We start from the raw sequence: 20,310 nt of genomic DNA on the forward strand, positions 1-20,310 counted from the left end.
ATTTCCATCTTGTAAAATGAAAAGCTGTTTTTTTTTTTTTGATAAACAATTACATCATTAATATGTATTTAACTTCAAACTCCTCCAGCTAAAACATGAGTTGTCAAACCATAATATTGCTTTGTCTATTGAAAAAAATAATATAGACTTTTTTTTTTACTGAGGGTTACTTTCTGAAGTTTTATTTTGGATTATAGCTGGTATTTTGGCCAGAAACAATGGTTCAAAATGTTGAAACGCCTTATTAATAGATTTCTTTATTACAAACACATATCTTTTCGCTTCACAAGACTTATACTGGAGTTCTGTGAATTACTTGTAGATTATTGTGATGTTTTTTATCAGCTGTTAAGAATCTAATTCTCACGACACCCATTCACTGCATAAGATCCATTGGTGAACAAGTGATGTTATAAAAAAATATCTCAAAATATTTTCCAATGAGGAAACAAACTCATCTACATCTTGTCTTGGCGAGCCTGAGAGTGAGTACTGAGAGTGTTGCACTTCGAACACTGTGCACACTTGATGTGTAATGCAGATTCATAATGGAAAAAAAATAACCAACAATGCTAATGTTAAGTTTAATGCTCTAGCGCATTTGTATGTGAAGCAGGAAGAGACTGTCTATGTCCAGAGCTAGGTTTAGACCTGAAGCTCTGCTGTGAAATTCCTGACTGCAGTGAGAGGGCATCTAGGGCAGGGTGCTGAAAGAATGTGAAATATATCGTTTTAGAGTAGAAGAAAGACTGAGGGAAAGAGCGGATCCATAACAGAAGGGAAAAATGTTTGATAGCAGTAAAAATATCTGCCAATCAAACACAAACCCATGCATTCTTTCACATCCATTTTTTAAACCTTACATCAAACATTTTTAGGAAAACTAATATCTCCACTTACACTGTGGACATAATTTTGTCACTGATTTGCAAAAGGATTTTTAAAGTGAGTGCTGGTTTAGTGTCCTGGTGAAACCTGGTGAAGTTTACTGCCATTAATGAAGCACATATTCCAGTGACACATATTTAATAAGTATTAAACTTGTTACAGACGGTACAGATTTTATTCACCACACATCAAAAAATAATATTTTTACATTAAACACCACATGGTCACCAAATATCATTATCATAATAACCATATAAATCTTATGATTTTGGTTAATAATTCATTTAGCTGTGCAATAAAACATAATATCTCCGAAATTAGAGCTCATATTCTAAATGCAGATTAAAGGAAGCATCATAATATCCTATTGGCTTGGGGAGAAATGTGAAGAGATGGCACAACATGGACTGTCTCACAAATACTGATGCAGGTTTATAATGCATGGACTTTATTTTGAGATTCTTACTGAATATTAACTAAACAAATATTTGAAATGATAAAGAGAGACAACTGATAGTCAGCATTCTTTTTTAAAGTTCATTTCAAATGTGAAGCTTTTATCATGCAAATTTCTAGTGGCCTACAGGTTCATAACTTGACTTATTAAAGGTTTCATTTTCAGACTCAAAAAGGAATGACACCGGAACTAAAAAGAAATTCTTAAATGACCCATCTACCCCTTTAAATCCACATCAATCTTTAAGTTATGTATAAACCTTTCAACTAAGGAAAGTATAAGGAGGAGATCAACCTTTCTACTGATGTCCAGTAAAATCCTGTGTCATAAAACATTTTCTCTATATGCATGACACACAAGTATACGAATTTGCTTGACATCTCAGATTCAGACATCTATAATTACAATACTAAAAACTCAAAATTGTCTCAAGAAAATGAGTGGTGCTCAAACTCTACAATGCTACAATGTAAGTGTGCTAGGTTGGGTAGTACAGTGTTTTCTAAATGTTGTTTTCTAGCATGTTGCTAGATGGGCCCACGTCAAAATTGCACTCCTCCATGATTCCGCCTCTAGATATCATTCTTTCCTTAATTTTTTTAAGAAAATGAGAACTGAGTTAAAATTACTGTGGTCAACAATATGCCACAAGTGCTGTTAACTGAGCTTAACTTATTTAATTCTAGACTATTTAATACTAAGGGCTTCTAACCATAGTAAGCACCACTAATATTCAGCCAGGAGACCATCAGAGCATTGTTTCCAGTTCTTTCCAAGACATGGAACCTGAATGTTCATCATCTGCTACAAAATATGGCTCAAAATCATGCTCACTTTCCTCTGCATTCCCGCTGGTCTGCTTGCATGGAGACCTTTTCCCATCATTCTGCCTCAGAACCAGCTCATGCTGCCGCACTTTAAAAAACACAGTCTCTGTGTCGTGAGGCACATGACTTAAATTTCCTGAATGGTGGAGACGTGTTTGTCCTCTGTCCCCCATAGTGGCCAGAGGCAGGCCTTTAGTGCCGCTCACACTGAGACACACACTCTGCGCTGTGGTGTGTGACATCATGCCTCCATAGTAGCTGCTCCCACATCCCGCGCTGCTGTTGACACGAGCTTTCTGCTTCAGGTCTATTGCAAGACTGCGCCTCAGCCAAGCCTTCTTAACCTCTGCCTGCACCTGTTAATGATGGAGAGATAAAAAAGAGACAAAGAAAAAGGGTTAAGACACTGGCACACACAAAAATTTAAAGGTGATTTATGTGGTTTCCTCTCTCTCTCGATCTCTCTCTCTCTCTCTCTCTCTCTCTCTGTATATATGTATATATAGACCTTTTATTTACCTTTTTTTATATAGGTCATTTGACCTTCTTTGCATGTTCACTTTGTAAACACTGGTTGGGTACTTTCGGCTTACGTCATGTGAGACCTTTCCAAAGTAACTACGTAATGCATGAAGTCAGGCTAGTGCAATATGAGAATTTGTGGTTAAAATGTATATACATTTAATTTGACTGATCACTTCACTAGATGAAATGACTGATCACTTCACTAGATAAGACCCTTACATCTCGGGTGGGATGGTGTAGACTAGAGCCTTTTGAAATTGCATTGAAACCACTAAATGGAGAAAAATCCTGGAATGTATTCCTCAAAAAAGAAAAAAAAAATATTTTCAACTGAAGAAAGTAAGACATGAACATCTTGGATGGCATGGGGGTGAATAAATTATTAGGAAACTTTTATTCTGGAAGTGAACTAATCATTTATACATGCATTTTTCAAAGAAAGCTTATTCAACTGTTCAAGTTCACACCATCAAGTCACACTCGGTAAATACAGTAAGTAAACATATAAATCTAAATTGTGAAACACTCACCTCCCCATTGCAGAAGCAGTAAATAAATGCCACAAAGAACCCCTGTGGAAATGAAATGAAAAAATCCAATGAAATCATAACCACAAAAAGCATGCAATTTTTCAGGGCAGCAACCATTTATACTTTTACTAACTTTAACTAAATTAAAGCAACACAAAAAGCTCCATTGACAAGTCATTTGTATGTTTAAAAGTTGCATCTGTTAATTTTATTTTAAGAACCTTAGTTACCATGAAACTACAGTAACAGTAAAAAAAATATATTTTATTGACTAATGTAAATAAATATGAATAAAAACCATAAGCAATTAATTGTTAACAGTTAGTTAATGTAAATTAATGCATGTAAAGTGTAACCCTGTAATCTTAATTCATCAATTCTTATTGCAAATCAATCAATTAATAAAGCTTTTATGGAAAGTTTAAATCATTGTCACTTTGAACATAACTGTTTCAAAGACTATTCCATTTTTAGCCACTTAGTCCCAAAGTAATTTCCTTCATATCTATTACTCACATATTATAGGTTTAAAAATGTCTTCTTCTTTTTTTTTAACTAGACTATACCTGTGAAGAGTTGAAGAACATCTCATAATGCATCTGAATTTGCCACAGCAGACCTGTGACCTCAGTGTATGGAAGAGCCATGAACAGCATGTAATGAACTCCAAACAGTGGCATTAACACCAGGGTTGACTTCAGCAGTTTCCTATACAGCAAACAAATCACTACAAATCACATATGTGTTTACATGAGTAAACGCGTGCTTGTGTGTGTGTGTGCGTGTGCGTGTGTGTGTGTGTAGTCATTTATGACCTGTACTGCTGTCTAGGATCTAGTTTTCCAGTGTTTGTTTCCCACAACTTAGAGGCAAGAACCCTGATGATATTGAGGAAGAGAAAGAAGTTTACCTAGATAAATAAAACACACAAAAATAAGTGACTTTTCAGTAGGGATTTTCTGATAGGAAGCATTTAGTGTTTATAAAATATGGATAATATTTTTCCAATTTTATAAAGTACATATTTGTGTTATTGCATTGGCTATGTTTACTTTAAAGATTTGAATTATTAATATTATTAATTTGAGAAAAATATATATTTTCTCACAACAATGGCTGCCAGGATAGGTACTTGATAAATCCATTTGAGATTGCCGGCACTAATATCCCAGCACCTAGAGATGAAGAAATCCAGCATTCAATGCTTTAGAAAGCACTCTCAATCATCTATTATCTGTATTTTTATTGTGTTGTAATGTAAAATGAATATTTAATTATTTAAAACTTTTTTTAACACAGGGACACTCATTACACAATTCAGGGTAAAACATAAAATTCAAAAGTTTTTCTTGAATATTTTCCTCACAAATCATGAACTAACAATTAATAATATATTATTATTAATAATATATAAAATAATTTATACTTTGTTAATGTTAGTTAATAAAAAATATATTAATGTTATTAGTTATTAGTTCACAGTGCATTAACTAATAGTAAAAGATACAACTTTTATATAACTATTGTTTATGTTAAAAAAATATAGATAACTGATTTTAACAAATTGTAAAGTGTAAAGTGTTACCAAAGTTCTTAACTAGGAAAAGCCTTATTTGTGTTAATATGGTGGAAATTACTAGACATCCAGGCTTTAATCTTACCTAAACAATGAAGGTCCCACTAAGAAACTGAATAAGGAATAACCACTTGGAATGAGTATAATTTAAAGCTGCGTATCATAAGCATATAAATTATATGAAATATTGATTTTACAAAAAAAAAAAAAAAAAAAGTAAACTAGTGGAATCATATACAGTGAAAATAAAATTGATCCAAGAATAGAACCCTGCAGCACACCACTGTTTAATATAGACAATGAATAAATACATGAATAAAAACATGAAATATTTAAACAACTGCTTGACCGCACCATAAATATCCTGACTTCACAGGTTCAGCCAGAGACTATTTTTTAGAAAGGCAAATATAAGGTCTTGCCTGGAATTTGCTAAAGACTATGTGATAACCACATAAACCTTTTGGAAACAAGTTTTGTGGTTTGATGGACCCTGTTTGGCCTAAAAATGCAAGTTAAAGCCAAACAAATCTCAACACTCAGAAAATAATACATTTATTCTACAAACTGCATGACCTATATAGGGTTGTGGGGATGTTAGGGCCAATCCCATAGTCTCAGGCCGAAGACACGCAAATCAGTAGATCATATTCCAAAGTGTTAACATTTAGAGCTTTAACAGAAATATTAGCATGTAGGCACTGCATGCATGTGTGCCACCTGTTTGTGTGTGTGTAAACCTACTGTGTGTCTGCCAGAGACACCCGGGCACTGACCCATATGGATACAAACACTGCAGGTATTCCTATGTAAGAGGAAGCAAGAGAGACTGAAGCAGGATGTTAAAGGAGAATACTATCTACATTTTACACCCTCAATGCCATAATGTATTGCTCCAAAAAATGTTACTATCATATGCAATCTTCAAATCAAAAGTTACAACTTACCCCAGCCTATGATTGTTAAAGCCCACAGACAGTTTTTATCAGACAGGAAGGCCATGAAGATCAGACTATGCAAATACAGACCCTCCACCAGTATCCAATAATGATTGGTTGCCAAGAGATACAGGAAGAGGGTTACAGCAACCTTGCAGCCCACCTGTTCAAAACAATAAAACCAATGTTGTGTTTTGCAGACACTTTATGTTATTTATGTATTCATTTGCAAATGTGTTTTTGTAAGTACCATGTATGGTCTTTGTCCAATGGCCCCATCTTCTAGTTTGCCTTCATCTGTGACAGTAGAAAGAACGGCGTCTTTCACAAATATACTGATTGCTCGGCATATGAATGAGGTGAAGAGGTGGATGTGGATGTAGTTACGGGTGCAATGGAGACGTCTATAGAAAAAAAGAAACAGAGAAAGGAGAATAATCAAAATGACTTTGAAGTAGTTGTGGAAAATGATTAATTTCATTGTCTCATACTGTACAGTAGGTCACACGACAATGTAGATGCAGTACATCCAGATTGCATTAATGATGAATTGTAACTTTTTTAAGTGCAATTAATTGAACATACGGTAGTTTCTGACCCACTTAAATTATGGCATAAGTACATCTTCATAAGTAATTTTATAATTACTTGATTCTTGTTATTAATTACTAGTGTGAAATATACAAATTGTAAATTATAACTTTTCCTTGCTTCCTCAGTAAACAAAGGACCTGCTGACTGTCTGGTCAAATCATAGCAAAGATATCTCATAAGTCTGTATCCAAACACATGGATATCATATTCAATGCTATTCTTACATTAAAAACTTGATATGTATCTTGTCTAATGGTTATTTCCTGTATTAATTTTGCACTTACTTAAAATAGCAAAGGATAAAGACAGCCACCAGTAACGCCGCCAATGATATGGAGTATCCAATAGTGTACATTAGATAAAGTCGCTCAAATACCTCCTAAATAAACACAGCAAAATAGTACACATATTATTGAATGTATGTACATGTGACTGTAAATGACTGTACATTTTAGTCTATACTTTTATACCTTTTGGACAAAAAATAAATACATTTTGTGTTTTACTATGCTGATGTTACTGTGTGGTTGCTATAGGTGGTTGGTAACTGAACCATGTAAAAAGACTAGATATCAAACTATCTATGATATTCTGGTCTAAAGAAATTGTTCAGGTGCCTCATTCAGTTTAATCTATAGAATTTTTAATATGGAATTTTTAACCATTTTGTTCCAATTTTGTTTAGCCATCTACCAGGTGATGTCAATTACTTGACTCTGCATTGAATTACATTCTTAAAATTATATAGTATGAATATGAGCAATATGTAGTATAATATGAGCAATAGAAATGTAATGCATGCCATAAATTGGATAATAGCTGCTTGTGTGCTATGAAAAATACTCACCTCCTGATCGCTGTGGTTAGTGTGTAGGTACGTGGTGCATTCTGTGTAGTTAGCCCATGTCCGGTTTATAGTGGATACCTGTTCCCAGTTACCTGACGCATCACAGTGGCGATATGCGTATCCTAAAATGCACATAAAACCGTAATGCTAAATACTTTAGTATATAGTGCATACACTTAAAAATGTGACAGAATTCATATACAGTGCTTGATATGTTTCACCTTTAAGGATGTTAACTTGCCTGTGGTGGGGGGTTTCCACCAAAGTTCATAAACGCAATAGCCAGTTCACAGCTTTTCATCCAATTTTAATGTTGTCTGTGTTAATTTAATTGCACAAATACCTATATGTAGTGATCTCAGTACTCTTGGACATTTCCAGAGATTTTTGTTGCTGTGGTTTGACAAGATGAAGGCCAGCGCAGTTGCTCTCAAGTTACCAGAGAATTTTGGCAACAGCAAGCCATGGCATAGTTTGCACAGGCATAGGCACAATTCACGCTGTGAGACATCACTGCAGATAACACAAAGTATTAGTAGCTTTGCTCAGCAGCTCCACAGCACTGCAAGTGGTAACGCTGTTAAACGAGCCCCCGCAGAGGGACAAGTATGGCATTCTAAAAACATACTTGTTGGAAAATTTTGGATAGACTGAATTGTCTAATTTGCAAGTTGACAACTCTGTCAACTTTCTCCATTGCAACAAAGAAATCAAATTTCAAATTTCTATTACAGGTCTGCCTGTGTATTCTCACACTCACTATCTTGACTCACAGAAATTAGCTTTTGCTAAAGGAGATGTTGCATACATCAGAGAATTAGGTATTGAACAATGCTCAAATAGTCCTTTGGCTTCTCCCTTGCACACAGTGCCTAAATTGAATTGCAGTTAAGGTCCCTGGGGCAATTGTCACAGAGTCAATGATGCCACAATTCCTATTTGCTACCTTGTTCTGAATGTTCAAGATTTCTCAGCGTGGTCAGCTGGCAAAACAATTTTCTCCAAAGTTGACTTGTGTGCGAGGTTACCAACAAGTGTCAGACCAGCCGAGCTGTATCCCAAAAAAATGCTGTTGTCATCCCTTTTGGATTACTTGAGTTCATGTGAATGCTGTTTGGCCTGAAAAATGCCACTCAGACTTTTCAGAGGCTCATGGACTCTGTGTTATAGGGTCTAGCAGAGGCAGCCAGGTTGGTCCATCCACTTCCAGATGTTCCAATTGCTCGTTCTAAAGATGGTTCTGATTTCGCCGTTGGGGCTTTCCCCTGACATACAGCACCACTGTGCTAAAGGCATCCCAAGGTCGAATCCCGGTGTGTGGATCGTACACGATCCCATCCAACCTCTCTCTCCCACTTTACGTCCTGTCATTACACTTTCCTATCTAAATAATGACAAAAATGCTAAAAATAAATGTTTAAGAAAAATTGTCTAGCGTGGCCTCAAAAAAAGCTGTGAGATTGTGGTCAGTTTCATGCATCACCTGTTAATGACCAAAAATGCAGAGTCACGTTAAGGCGTCACGTTTTGAGGTACTGGAACATCGTTTCGATCATGTAACCTTGTTGGTCCTCTTCCTCTGTCTCGGGGGTACGCTCACCTGCTCATACTGGTGGATTGGACTACTAGGTGGCCAAGAGCTGTGCCCTTTTTCTCAACAACAACTGGGGACATTGCACATACTTTTATTGACACCTGGAGTGCCAGATTTGACAGGAATGACTGGTTCCCTTTGGTGCTGCTGGGACTTCAGATGGCCCAAGGATGATTTACTGGCTTGTTTAGCAGAGCTTGTTTATGGGCAGACACTTAGGGTCCATGGCGACTCTTCCTGGTCTCAACACTCCATGGTCTGGATCAGAACACAATCCCACTTTGCAAAGACTCCACTTTCATTCCAGTACCCACCTCTTAGCATGAACTTAACAAGGCTTGGGTTCCCCATGATCTGTCTTCTGCAAAATATGTGGTAATTCGACAGGATGCACACAGAGAGCCATTGAATTCTGAGGGCCATTCCGGGTTCTGGAGTCCACGTATAAAACATTTGTAATTGATGTAGGTGGGAGGTCAGACTGTGTCTCAATTGAAAACCTTAAACCAGCTCACAGAGACCTGGATCAGTCAACTAAGGTGGTCGTGGCACCTACCTCTGTCAACAATTCTTTGTTTGTTGCTCAAGCTTTTCCTGGTAATAACCCATGGCAGGTGATCCATTCAAGAGTGATATGCAGAATTTGTGCCCTTGATGCCCCTAGATATGTAGATCTTTGGATCTGGATCACATGCATCAAACTCAGCTCCTGGAAGGCCACTTTCCTTCAGATTGTAACTCCAACCAGCTCCAAAATAACTTCCTGGAAATTTCTAGTAATCCTGAAGATCTTGATTATTTGGTCCAGGTCTGTTTAATTAGCATTGGAGCTAAACTATGAAGGACTTCCAGGACCAGGGTTTGACACCCTTGATCTAGATATACTTAAGAAAAGTGTAATTAAATATTCTAAGTATACTTGGCTTGTAGTTGTGTTTACTCTTTTGATATAGCAACTTATTACATACTTTTTCAAATATTGACAGCTTAGAGGTAGGGCTGCATGATTATTACAAAAATGCCGTATTTTTGTATAAAAATAAACAAGCTGAAAACACTCTAACTGAAAAACTTTTGGTGCTTTTCTATAGATTTAAGCCTCAAATGTCAAATATACATTGGACTGGTTTCTTCTTTAAATAAAAAAATAAATAATATGAATGGTATTGTAATGTTATACTAAAATAAAAACAATGGGAAAACCCCTTAAGCTAACATGTAGAAAGAAAAAAAAAACACATCTTAAGCACGCAGAATAACTTAAGTGGACTTTGAAGAATTAATTGCCTCTTTGAACGATTACATAATTGGGGGATACATTAGAAATTCAATTAATTGTGCAGCCCTAGCATAAAGTATGTTTTTGCCGAAGTTTACTTAATAAAATACATTTGAAATAAATTACTTGTTTGTAAGGGTTAAATATTCAGTTTTCTTCTTTTTTCAACTTCTTTAAAACACATTTTACTCTCCCAGCTTAAAATACAGAGTAATGTAAGGCATTCATAGGTTCATTTTCTTGAAACTGGAGAAATTACATACAGTACTTCAGGTTTAATTCCATTTTGTTCTGGGGGGTTTAGCAGACCTTTGTGGTTGAAGTCATAGATGTACTCAGGACAGAGAACTGCAACCGTCTGATCGGGCTTTCCCATGGGCCAGCAAATTATCCCATCCCATTCAGGAACACAGTGATCCTCTGACAATACACAAGTATAATTTTTTACCAAAAGTATAACATGAAATCCATCTATATTTAACTAAAACATGCATTTAAAGTATTCTCTTACAAAATCTTTGAAGTTGAAGTCAAATTAATCTCCTCAACATGTACTGTAGTAAATCCGGTATATTTTTGAAATAACCCAACAATAGTGGATCTGCAGTTCTATATCCTGCCATGAAGTGACTCATCACTATGTATAACAAAGGAACCTGAGCTCAAATCAATATATCCTATCTTAAAATCTTCATATAAACAGGGCCACAGTCTAATTTGCCATAATCATAAGATCTCGCTGTCTTCAGGAAATTGGATCTGTGGGGGTAGGAAGATATAGTAGATATCAGTATAGTTGTCCATTTGTCACAACAATTCTTGTTAGCTTTATATTATGCCAAATTACACATTTAATTTAAATAGACAGAGATGGTACTGTAGATATCAGCATATATGAGGATTTCTTTTTCTGTTCTGTCGTCTATCAAGTCAAAAAATCATAAGTTTGTTTGGCTTTAAAAATGAATTGCATGCTTCTCCTCAACAGGCCCTATAATTTGTTTGTTAATACCTAGGGTTAGGGGTGTTTCAGAATTAACTTTGTTGAACAGTCATTTATTCACACAATAATTACATGCACATTTCTCACTGAAGCAATCGTACAATAAAGTGCACAAATCGTACGAAATACACTATAATACCTCTGACACCATCTAATTGTGCACGAATGCTTCTCTCACACCTTGCCCGTGCATCAATCAGAAGATAGATCTGTTCATCTCTGGTGATGACATCATCAGAATCAATCTGTAAGAACAGCAGCACAGAAAGACAGAACATTACTTTCTCCCTTTCACATTTTTTCAATTTACACAATTCTAGACACCTCACCAACAGCACAGTATCATCATAATCAACATATAATGAATATTGATTCTGAGAGATAGTGGTATTTTTTTTCTTAATTTTATTGTGCAATTGCTAGATTGCTTATTGTGCAATTGCAATTACATGGTAGATAAAGTTATATTTTGCATTATTTATTTAGGCTATTAAAATAATGCTTTTTTTTTTTAGACACTTTAATTTATGTCCCGTGGTGTGGTTTTCTTTTTGTTATCCCCAAAGCAAGTGCATTTAACTGTACTGAATGTGCATTTATAATGTTCTTAAAATGTAAAAAAAATAATAATTATAAACTTTAATTGCAGATCATTTAATATTCATTCAATAAAAGAGACAGTTTATTATCCACTTTAGTCCAATTTGTAATAATGTGAAATCAAAAGTTGTGCTTTAAAGTACATTTTAATTCACTTTTTAAATAATCATTTGTAATGTTTTCATGATATACATTTATTTTGCTAAATAATAGCCTATACTAAAGTATAAAATACTTGATTAGTATTACATTTAGAGTTAATATTTTAAAGTTAGGTTTTTAAAGTTATGTTTGTCAGTAGATAGTCAAGGAATATTAATGTCACATTAAAAATTATTTTTTTAAATGCCTTTTATGTTTACACAATGTTTTTATTGTCCCTGGCATTCTCTCAAGACTTTAAAACTTAAACTATTAAAATACATAATAAAAATCTATTTCACAAGTTTAAATATCTCATCAAAGAATGCAATAATATACATAAACGTGTTGAAAAAAATGGTTCTTTTACCATTTCATCTACATGTGAGATTACAAAAGACTAACAACAACCTCCCTTAGTTTCCATGCATATGGTTTATGGTTTTCCACAATCAGCTGAAATCATTGACATATCATCCATCTATCACTATCTAGCGCACCTTCTTTTAGGCTGATGTGCTGTCTCTCATTGTTGTGAAATATTTGCACAGTCCTGTGGTATGTGACGAGCTCTCTTCAGCCTTCAGGATGAGAGAGTATATCCAACTTTACACACCCCACACCCATGGCCATCCCTCACTGTCCCACATTATGAGCCCCATCTCTGGGTCCTCACGAGTAGAGAAACAGAAGCATTTGTGCCCTGAATATATTCACAACCACCGAACAAAACTACAAGCTCACACACTGACCATGAGAAGAAAAGAAAGAAAGAAAAAAAGAAAAGAAAGAAAGAAAAGGGTGCTAAACAAATTATAATTTGTCTCCATGAAATCAAAAATTGCCCTGTTTGTTTTTTACTGAAAATGAAATCCACATCCAATTATTTATGATATTTGGGTCTCTATGGCTTGTTTATATAATGTTTATGCTTTCCACCAAATTGTCCGGTCACTTAGACAAGCAATAAAATATCATCCCTGAACAAGCCACATGATTTCAAGAACTGTTCACAGTAGCACAGAGAATTGGGAAAGCGTTACTAGCCAAAAATTTATGATTTGGGTTTGTTTAGATCTCTAACCCTTAATTTAAGCAACTGTAAAAGTAATGCTTGCATTTAATTATAATGAATATATTGATAATTATTGTAAAATATTACATTGTGAATGTATTTCTAAAACTTACCATTTTTTTGTTTTTGTTCTGTAATAGCATCACAAAAATTCTAATGAAAATGCAATTGTAAATGCATTATTTAAATGCTTTACAATTTCATACACACACAGAGATAACATTGTAATCACAGCGTCGTCATTACAGTTCACATTAGTCATTAAAGGACTTAAACTAAAACTGCAAAAAGTCAATTAACCATCTGTCTCATTTGATTAGTTTTTTACCCCGTGAAGACACAGGCATCAATGAACCACACTCTCACACAATCTAATGCCATTGATTCGTAATAACTGGTTGTGTGACTGTCCAGTGTTAAAACAGTTGTAAGGATGTCATCTGATAGATAGGCTATAAGTGAATGTTTATTTCATTAGACATTTAATTCATGTTGGAAGATGGTTATTCTGTTTCAGTAGCAAAGAAGTAAACTTTTGAACTTGCCAAATAATCTAAAGACATCAGAGTAATTCTGAAAATCATTTCACTAGGATGTTCAAACACCTGTCTTCTCCAGTGAAGGTGCAATCAGTGGCATGGCAGTGTGCTTGATCAATAGTGCTTCTCGGGGTCATGTTAATACCGTTTCTAAACTGTCTGTTTATCGAGCGTTCATCTCTCTCTGACAGACTCATTTTCTGCTTCATTGAACATGTACATGCATTAACCAGTAATTCTCTCTGAGGTTGACAGGACATACAAAGAGACACTTTCATTTCCTCAATAGCCAGACATATGCACAACCCTTAAAAATATATACATTTTTTTGCACCTAATCTAAATGTCAGAATTTTTTTTTTTAAGAATCAAGGTGAAAGGCCCTCGGCTGTGAAGGAGGGGGTTCGCGTTATCAAGAAAATTTAAACTTGCATGTATTTTAAGCCTTGCCGATTTAAACATTAAAAAAAGAGTGTTCGCGCCTCTGTGCGTGGGCTACACGGAGAGCCAAGCAAACAGCGAACCGAGCTCCCCTTTGCTTCCTCCCGCGCCTGAACGAACAACACCATATTGAACATTTTACTTTGACTCTTCTTGCTCTTGAAATAACAAATACATACAAAATTATGTCACAATATCTGGCTTTGCGAGTTTCCTCAAAAAAAAAATGTCAGTTATGTGAAAGCAAACAGTTGAGAAATAATCAAATGTGTATCATTAGGCTATATTGGATCTATGGTCTCTTAAAGTGACCGTGCATATCATTTACTAGCTGCTGTTGGTGTCCTTAATGCAGGGTGACCATACGTCCTCTTTTCCCTGGACATGTCCTCTTTTTGGCCTAAAAAATGCGCCTGGCCAGGATTTCTTAATCGACCAAAATGTCCTGGATTCGGCTGTTTTCTTTATCCCGCTTCCACTGAATTTCTGACCATTGCTGCCTGCTCCCACAACACGTGTTCCTTTAAACATTCTTATATTGTGTATAATTTTGACACCATACATCAGGGATGCTCTCTGTATGCAGAGTATTTAAATCATTTTGGAATGAGCGTTCACTTTAGATTTCGTGATCATGTGCACTCTGTTTAAAGGGAGCACATCTTGCAAGATAAGACATTTGTCAGTAAGCTCAGGATCTGTTAAGCAGCAAATACTCCAGCATGGTCTTGTCAGTCATCTCTCCTTATTCTTGACCTGGCTGTGATCAGTCAAATCTGACTCCTGCAGCTCTTTTTGGATGCAGGGTTGCCAAGTCTGCATTATTTTCCAGGGAATTGGGCTACTTTTAAACAGTGGTCATGGGTTGATTTTCCCAAGTGTGTTACAGATATAAAATGTTGCATAAAATACATTCGACTGAAATGCCTATATTGAAACATTTTGCATTCAACCTGTGATAAAACTTTCATGAACTTTTTCATTAACTGTTCCCTCCTGGAGGAATGACCTGCCCAGCTCAATCCCAGCTGCTGAGTCCTTAATCATTTTCAAGAAACGGCTAAAAATACATCTCTTTCATCTTCACTTGACCCTCTTACTCTATTACTCTCTTATATTTATATTTCTAGTCTAACTACTTGTTTTATTTAAAAAGAAAATAGACTTTAACACTAACATTCTCTATTCTTTCTACTTATTTTCTTTTTATTTATTCAAAAAAAAAACCTTGCTACTTATATTAATTAGTCCTCTTTTTTGGAAAACTAAAATATGGTCACCCTACCTTAATGTTAATCAAAAAATAAATAAATGGGAGAAAATCACTCACTGCTCTTTACTGAATTACTTTGTAGTTTTAACAATAACTATCTATATTTAATTTATACAGTAAAGATTTTTTTTATTTTTTTTACATTTGATTATTCAGTTTCTGTACCTTGACACCTACACTCTAAAAATGCTGGGTTAAAAAGAACCCGACTTGGGTTATTTGGCAACCCAGCGTTGGGTAATGTGGTAAATTTTCACCAGTACCCAGATAGCAAAAAATATCCGCACGGCTTCTTTTTGCCGCCGGCCCTAAGCTGTCGGCTATAGGTGCGTCCCGCTGGCGGGGATGAAACGTTTGCCGCCGAATACGTCACTCCCATGACTTGCGTCAGCACTGGTCAATGCATTGATTTCTATAAAGTGAAGCATCAGCTTCAGTTTTCCCCCAGCGTTTACCCCTCACGTCCGGACGTGACCGGAAGAGAAGATGAGTTGTTCTGAGGGCTTGGGGAGCTTGGGAACGTTTTTGATTAAAGATTAAGAGGGAGCATGAATTAGAAAATAATAATAATGAAGTTCACAGATAAATTATTTATAAAAAAAAAAAAAAAAAAACTAACAAACAAAAACACTACAGTATTCCATTAAAAAATATGAATTTTCAATTTTGATTTCATGGTGACTTTAAGCAAGAACAGATGGACAAAATATAAGACATTTTATGAATTTATTCAAGTGAATTCATATTCAGTTTACAACTGCATACATTTAAACTTGTTTAACAAGCATTTTATAATTATAATCATATCATATAATAATTGCTGTTAATAATGTTCATCGTCTGGCTGACTACGTCTTGTATTAATTTTTCTGAAAAATCTGTCATATGCGCACAAACTGACAGTCACCACTGATAAGCTACTACTAAATATTGTAGAAACGTAATTTTCTGTAAAGTTGCTTTGTAATGATTTGTATTTTAAAAAGCGCTATACAAAAAAAAGAGAGAGAGAAATAAAAAAAACTTTATATATATATATATATTAAAAAGCTGTCAAATTTAAAATTAGCATTTTAATTTAAGTGTGATCAACTGGTCTTTTTAATCACATTTTACCAAAAAAGCATTAATTTGCATGCCGGTGTGTCACCGAAATCAGAGCTTCAGACCGCGGCCTCATGTTTCACTTGTAGCTGAAAGATGCCATAAATGACTCCATAACCTGCCCATAAACAAACAATACTGAAATTAGAGAACATATTTTAACATCAAATTAAATTAAACTCAGTATTATAATGAATAGAATCCATTTATGATATGCAAGGCAAAAGCAGTGGACGCAGCTGACTGACATCTCATCCTTATGTTATGTTGCATAAAATAATACAATTTACAGCACAGTAAAGACTTTATGAATGATATAAAATGCATACGAACCTTTATTTTGCTGAAGAAGTGCACTTAATGGTTAGTGCAGACAGAACTGCTCTCTCCTGTAGAGGATGCAAAGAGCCTGCGATCTGACTGTAACTCAGCAGCTGGGTTGTTTCGTTGGAGTCAGCTCGGCTCAACCCAGCAGTTTGCAATATTAAAAACAACCCAACAAAATGATTCAACAGGCTGAACCCAGAATTTTTGTTTTTGTTCTATTTGTTAATTTGTGCTATTTACACAATATCAAACAGGGCCCATGGGTACATCCTGCACCGGGGCCCTGCAAACCAATTTGTAGTTTGCTGATACCAATTTAAGAAAAAGACTAAGATACTTTCTACCAATAATACCTAACAAAAATGAAAAAAAAAAACAGTCATGAAAGAATGAAAGGTGAAAAGGGTCATTTTCCCTTTGCCCGAGTGATTTCTCAGCTGGGGAATCTTACACACACACACAGTCCTCTCAGTCTCATGGACCAATCAAATATGTATGTGGCTGATAAGCCATCGATTCAAATAGACAATTGGGAAAACTGATCAACTGAAGATGATCATCTGTGTTCAACCAGTCAATGACGCTGGATTCTAAATTGGATTCAAAGCTGGATTTAAAGTAAAAATCCATTTACACTTTAGTCACAATACAGAAGATTAAAAGCACTAGAGATATCTCTAAAAAAGCATGTACAGTCATTAATAACATTTGTTGATTAAGTTATATTTATATATATATATATATATATATATATATATATATATATTTGTGTTCATTTATGCTGATCTAATAGTTTAGGTAAGTGTTTGCATATTCACAGTATATTTGCACTTAATTTGGTCTCATTCAAATGTAATTAATTTCACATAAATGTATAAACTTAAAGTATTTTTAGGCAATTCTGTGAAGCAAAACTGTTAACTATTGATAGAGACAAGAATAAATATGAAGGAGCCATTAAACTAACTATATCTTAACCAAATAAACAACTATTTCATACAGTCAGGTATTAATTTATAATTTTGCATGAGGAGGCAAAGCAGCAGACAACATTATACAGCCCTTATGAAAAACAAATAGACTTCTGCATAGATTTAAAGAGAGTAATTACTACAAAACGTATATACTTTATAAGAGTATAAGAGCAAAATGTCAGTGTTTTACCCACTATAGCTTTAAGTACAGTTTTATAATTCCGTATCCTTCTGTCTTTCAAATATACTTTTACATTAATTAATTTTGATGATTTTATCCAAATCAATTTAGAAATGAGGACAATACAAGCAATCAAAACAAAAAAAAGACCAATATTATGTAAGTGCCTTGACAAGTCCAGGTTAGTCTAATGCAGTATGCGTAGCAAGGTTTTTTTCCTTATAATGTATAAAAAGAAACAAGTAGATAGAATAGAAAGAAAAAAAAGAATAGAGAATGCTAGCCTTGGAGGGTCATTGCTTTATATAATGAGTAAAAAGAAAACAAGCAAATAGAATATATAAAAAAAATTTTTTAATTAGAGAGGAAAGTTTTTTAAAGTAAAGCTTTTATAAATATGTGACATTACAAAATGCTCTTTTTAAACGTGTACATTAGTGTACTCTCTTTAAGTACATTCAAGTGGCCTTTTATTTAAGCAATATATTATCTGAATGAAGTAATATATAAAGTAATACACTGCAAAAAATGCTTTTCAAGATAATATTTTCTCTTGTTTCCAGCCAAAATTTCAGAAGAACAAGTCAACATTAAATGAGTTTTTGCTTGAAACGGGATAAATAATCTGCCAGTGGGGTAAGAAAAATAATTTTGTTCTGAAATAAGATTATTTTGTTTACCCCATTGGCAGGTTATTTTGCTTGTTAAAGCAAAAACGACTTAATTTGACTAATTTTTTTTTCTGAAAACAAGACAATTTTTACTAGTCTAGAAAATCCTTCTTGATTTAAGAATTTGTATCTTCACATGCACACTTAACTCAGTTAACTCTTTTTCACAAGGTTAAGTCTGGATCAATGTTAACGCTGTAAAGTAAGTTCATGCCAGTAGTCAAATACTCACCAGAGCTCTGGCTTTCATCAGCACACAGCACAACACAAAAGCCACGGAGACCTCCACTGACACCATGCTTAACCCAAGACCTTTGACCTTTTCCAGAACTTCAGCTCACCAGAGAGCTCCTGTTTCTCTTCAGGACATGGTGGTCTAATTGAGGTGCAGAGAAGTGACGTGTGTAGTCATTACTGCTGTGTTGTGTTAAAGCTGTTGTTATTCGGATGTTGTTGCGTCCACCAGCTATTCATCTGTTGGCGTGTGATCAATAGTTTGTTTTAGCTGAGGTTAATTTACGGACTACCTGGATACACTTCCATTTCAATATATTGACATATTTCAGAAGAGTAAAATCCGCTTCCTTGTAAAATGTTTAAAGTAAAAATAGAAGAAGGGAAAGATGACAATTGAATATTCTTTACCCATCACAGATGATATTCTTCCATTTCTCAGATTCTTGGTCTCTTATCCTTGACTGAAGATGAAACTTGTTGATCCATTTGGAGACCTGTTAAGGAGAGACTCATCTGTCATTGTAGAGACATGATCTCCTGTGTGTGAGAGTGTTCAGTGAGGTTAATAGCATGGTGGTCATCATCGGCCCTTGGCTGTTGGGCTCCACCACTGTTTATGTGGGGTGGGCATGAAAAATGTTAACCCTTCATTGTCATGAGAAGACACAGCCCTGACAAACCTCTTTTGCAGAGTTGCTATTTTTCTAAGCCTATTCATGCACACATATTACAAACATCACAAATTCAGTTCGATTTCATGAACATCTATGTATGGATTTGGTATATGCTGCAGTGTAATAAACAGGAAAAACAGTTTGACACATGAAACCAGATATATACACTACCATTCAAAAGTTTGGCAACAGTAAGACTTGTAATGTTTTTTTAAAGAAGTCTCTTATGCTCATTGAGGCTGCATTTATTTGATGGAAAATACAGACACAAAACAGTTATCTTGCTAAATGTTATTACAATATAAACAATGGTTTCTATTTTAATATACTTTAAAATATAATTTATTTCTGTGATGCAATGCTAAATTTCCATCAGCCATTACTCCAGTCTTAAGTCTAATTCTTATAAAATCATTCTAATATGATGATTTATTATTAGAATTATCAATATTGGCAACAGTTGTGCTGCCAAATATTTTTTTGGAAACTGCGATATTTTTTCAGGATTCTTTGATGAGTAAAAAGTTTAAAGGAATATAAACATAAATAATTTCTAACAATATAAATCTTTGCTATCATGTTTTATCAGTTTAACACATCCTTGCTGAATAAAAGTTTTAATTTCTTTAAAAAAAGAACGAGTAAAAAATTACTGACCTCAAACTTTTGAACAGTAGTGTATATTGTTTGAAAATATTTATATTTTCATTAAATGCTCTTTTTTAAAAACTTTTATTCATCAAATAATCATGTAACAATATTTCACAATATTATATTTTGTCCTGTATTTTTATCAAATAAATGCAGCCTTGATGAGCATAAGAAACTCCTGTAAAAGACATTACAAATCATTAAACATTAAAACATATATATATATATATAATATTATTTTAATTAGTTTTTTTTTTTTCATTTTATAACCGTGGAACACAATATACTGTGGATAATAATAATAAGCTAGCATTGAATTAAACACATAATAAAGTAAATCCATTTTTGTAGTCCAGAATATATA

General features: G+C 34.4%; 1 protein-coding gene across 1 annotated transcript; it reads right to left on the bottom strand.

Moving 5' to 3' along the window:
* Window positions 1–1,686: 1,686 nt before the first annotated feature.
* LOC132122048 (parathyroid hormone/parathyroid hormone-related peptide receptor-like) lies at window positions 1,687–19,170 on the bottom strand. The gene is made up of 14 exons (XM_059531907.1): window positions 19,030–19,170; window positions 18,617–18,858; window positions 11,198–11,303; window positions 10,365–10,475; window positions 7,183–7,304; window positions 6,620–6,714; window positions 5,992–6,145; window positions 5,751–5,904; window positions 5,548–5,608; window positions 4,336–4,402; window positions 4,043–4,137; window positions 3,794–3,935; window positions 3,228–3,269; window positions 1,687–2,528 (listed from the first exon to the last, which is right to left on the bottom strand). Exons 2-14 carry the CDS (start codon window positions 18,680–18,682, stop codon window positions 2,094–2,096), a joined length of 1,650 nt encoding a protein of 549 aa, XP_059387890.1. The 5' UTR covers window positions 18,683–18,858; window positions 19,030–19,170; the 3' UTR covers window positions 1,687–2,093.
* Between the last annotated feature and the right edge of the window lie 1,140 nt (window positions 19,171–20,310).

The sequence above is a fragment of the Carassius carassius genome, chromosome 40, assembly GCF_963082965.1.
Source record: "Carassius carassius chromosome 40, fCarCar2.1, whole genome shotgun sequence".
Lineage (NCBI taxonomy): Eukaryota > Metazoa > Chordata > Actinopteri > Cypriniformes > Cyprinidae > Carassius > Carassius carassius.

Coding starts and splice junctions, on each gene's coding strand:
- LOC132122048 (XM_059531907.1), bottom strand. CDS start 18,682: ATGGTGTCAGTGGAGGTCTCCGTGGCTTTTGTGTTGTGCTGTGTGCTG. Junction 4,138..4,335: donor CTATCCTGGCAGCCATTGTT/GTGAGAAAATAT, acceptor TTATTTATCTAG/GTAAACTTCTTTCTCTTCCT. Junction 3,270..3,793: donor TGTTCTTCAACTCTTCACAG/GTATAGTCTAGT, acceptor TCATTTCCACAG/GGGTTCTTTGTGGCATTTAT.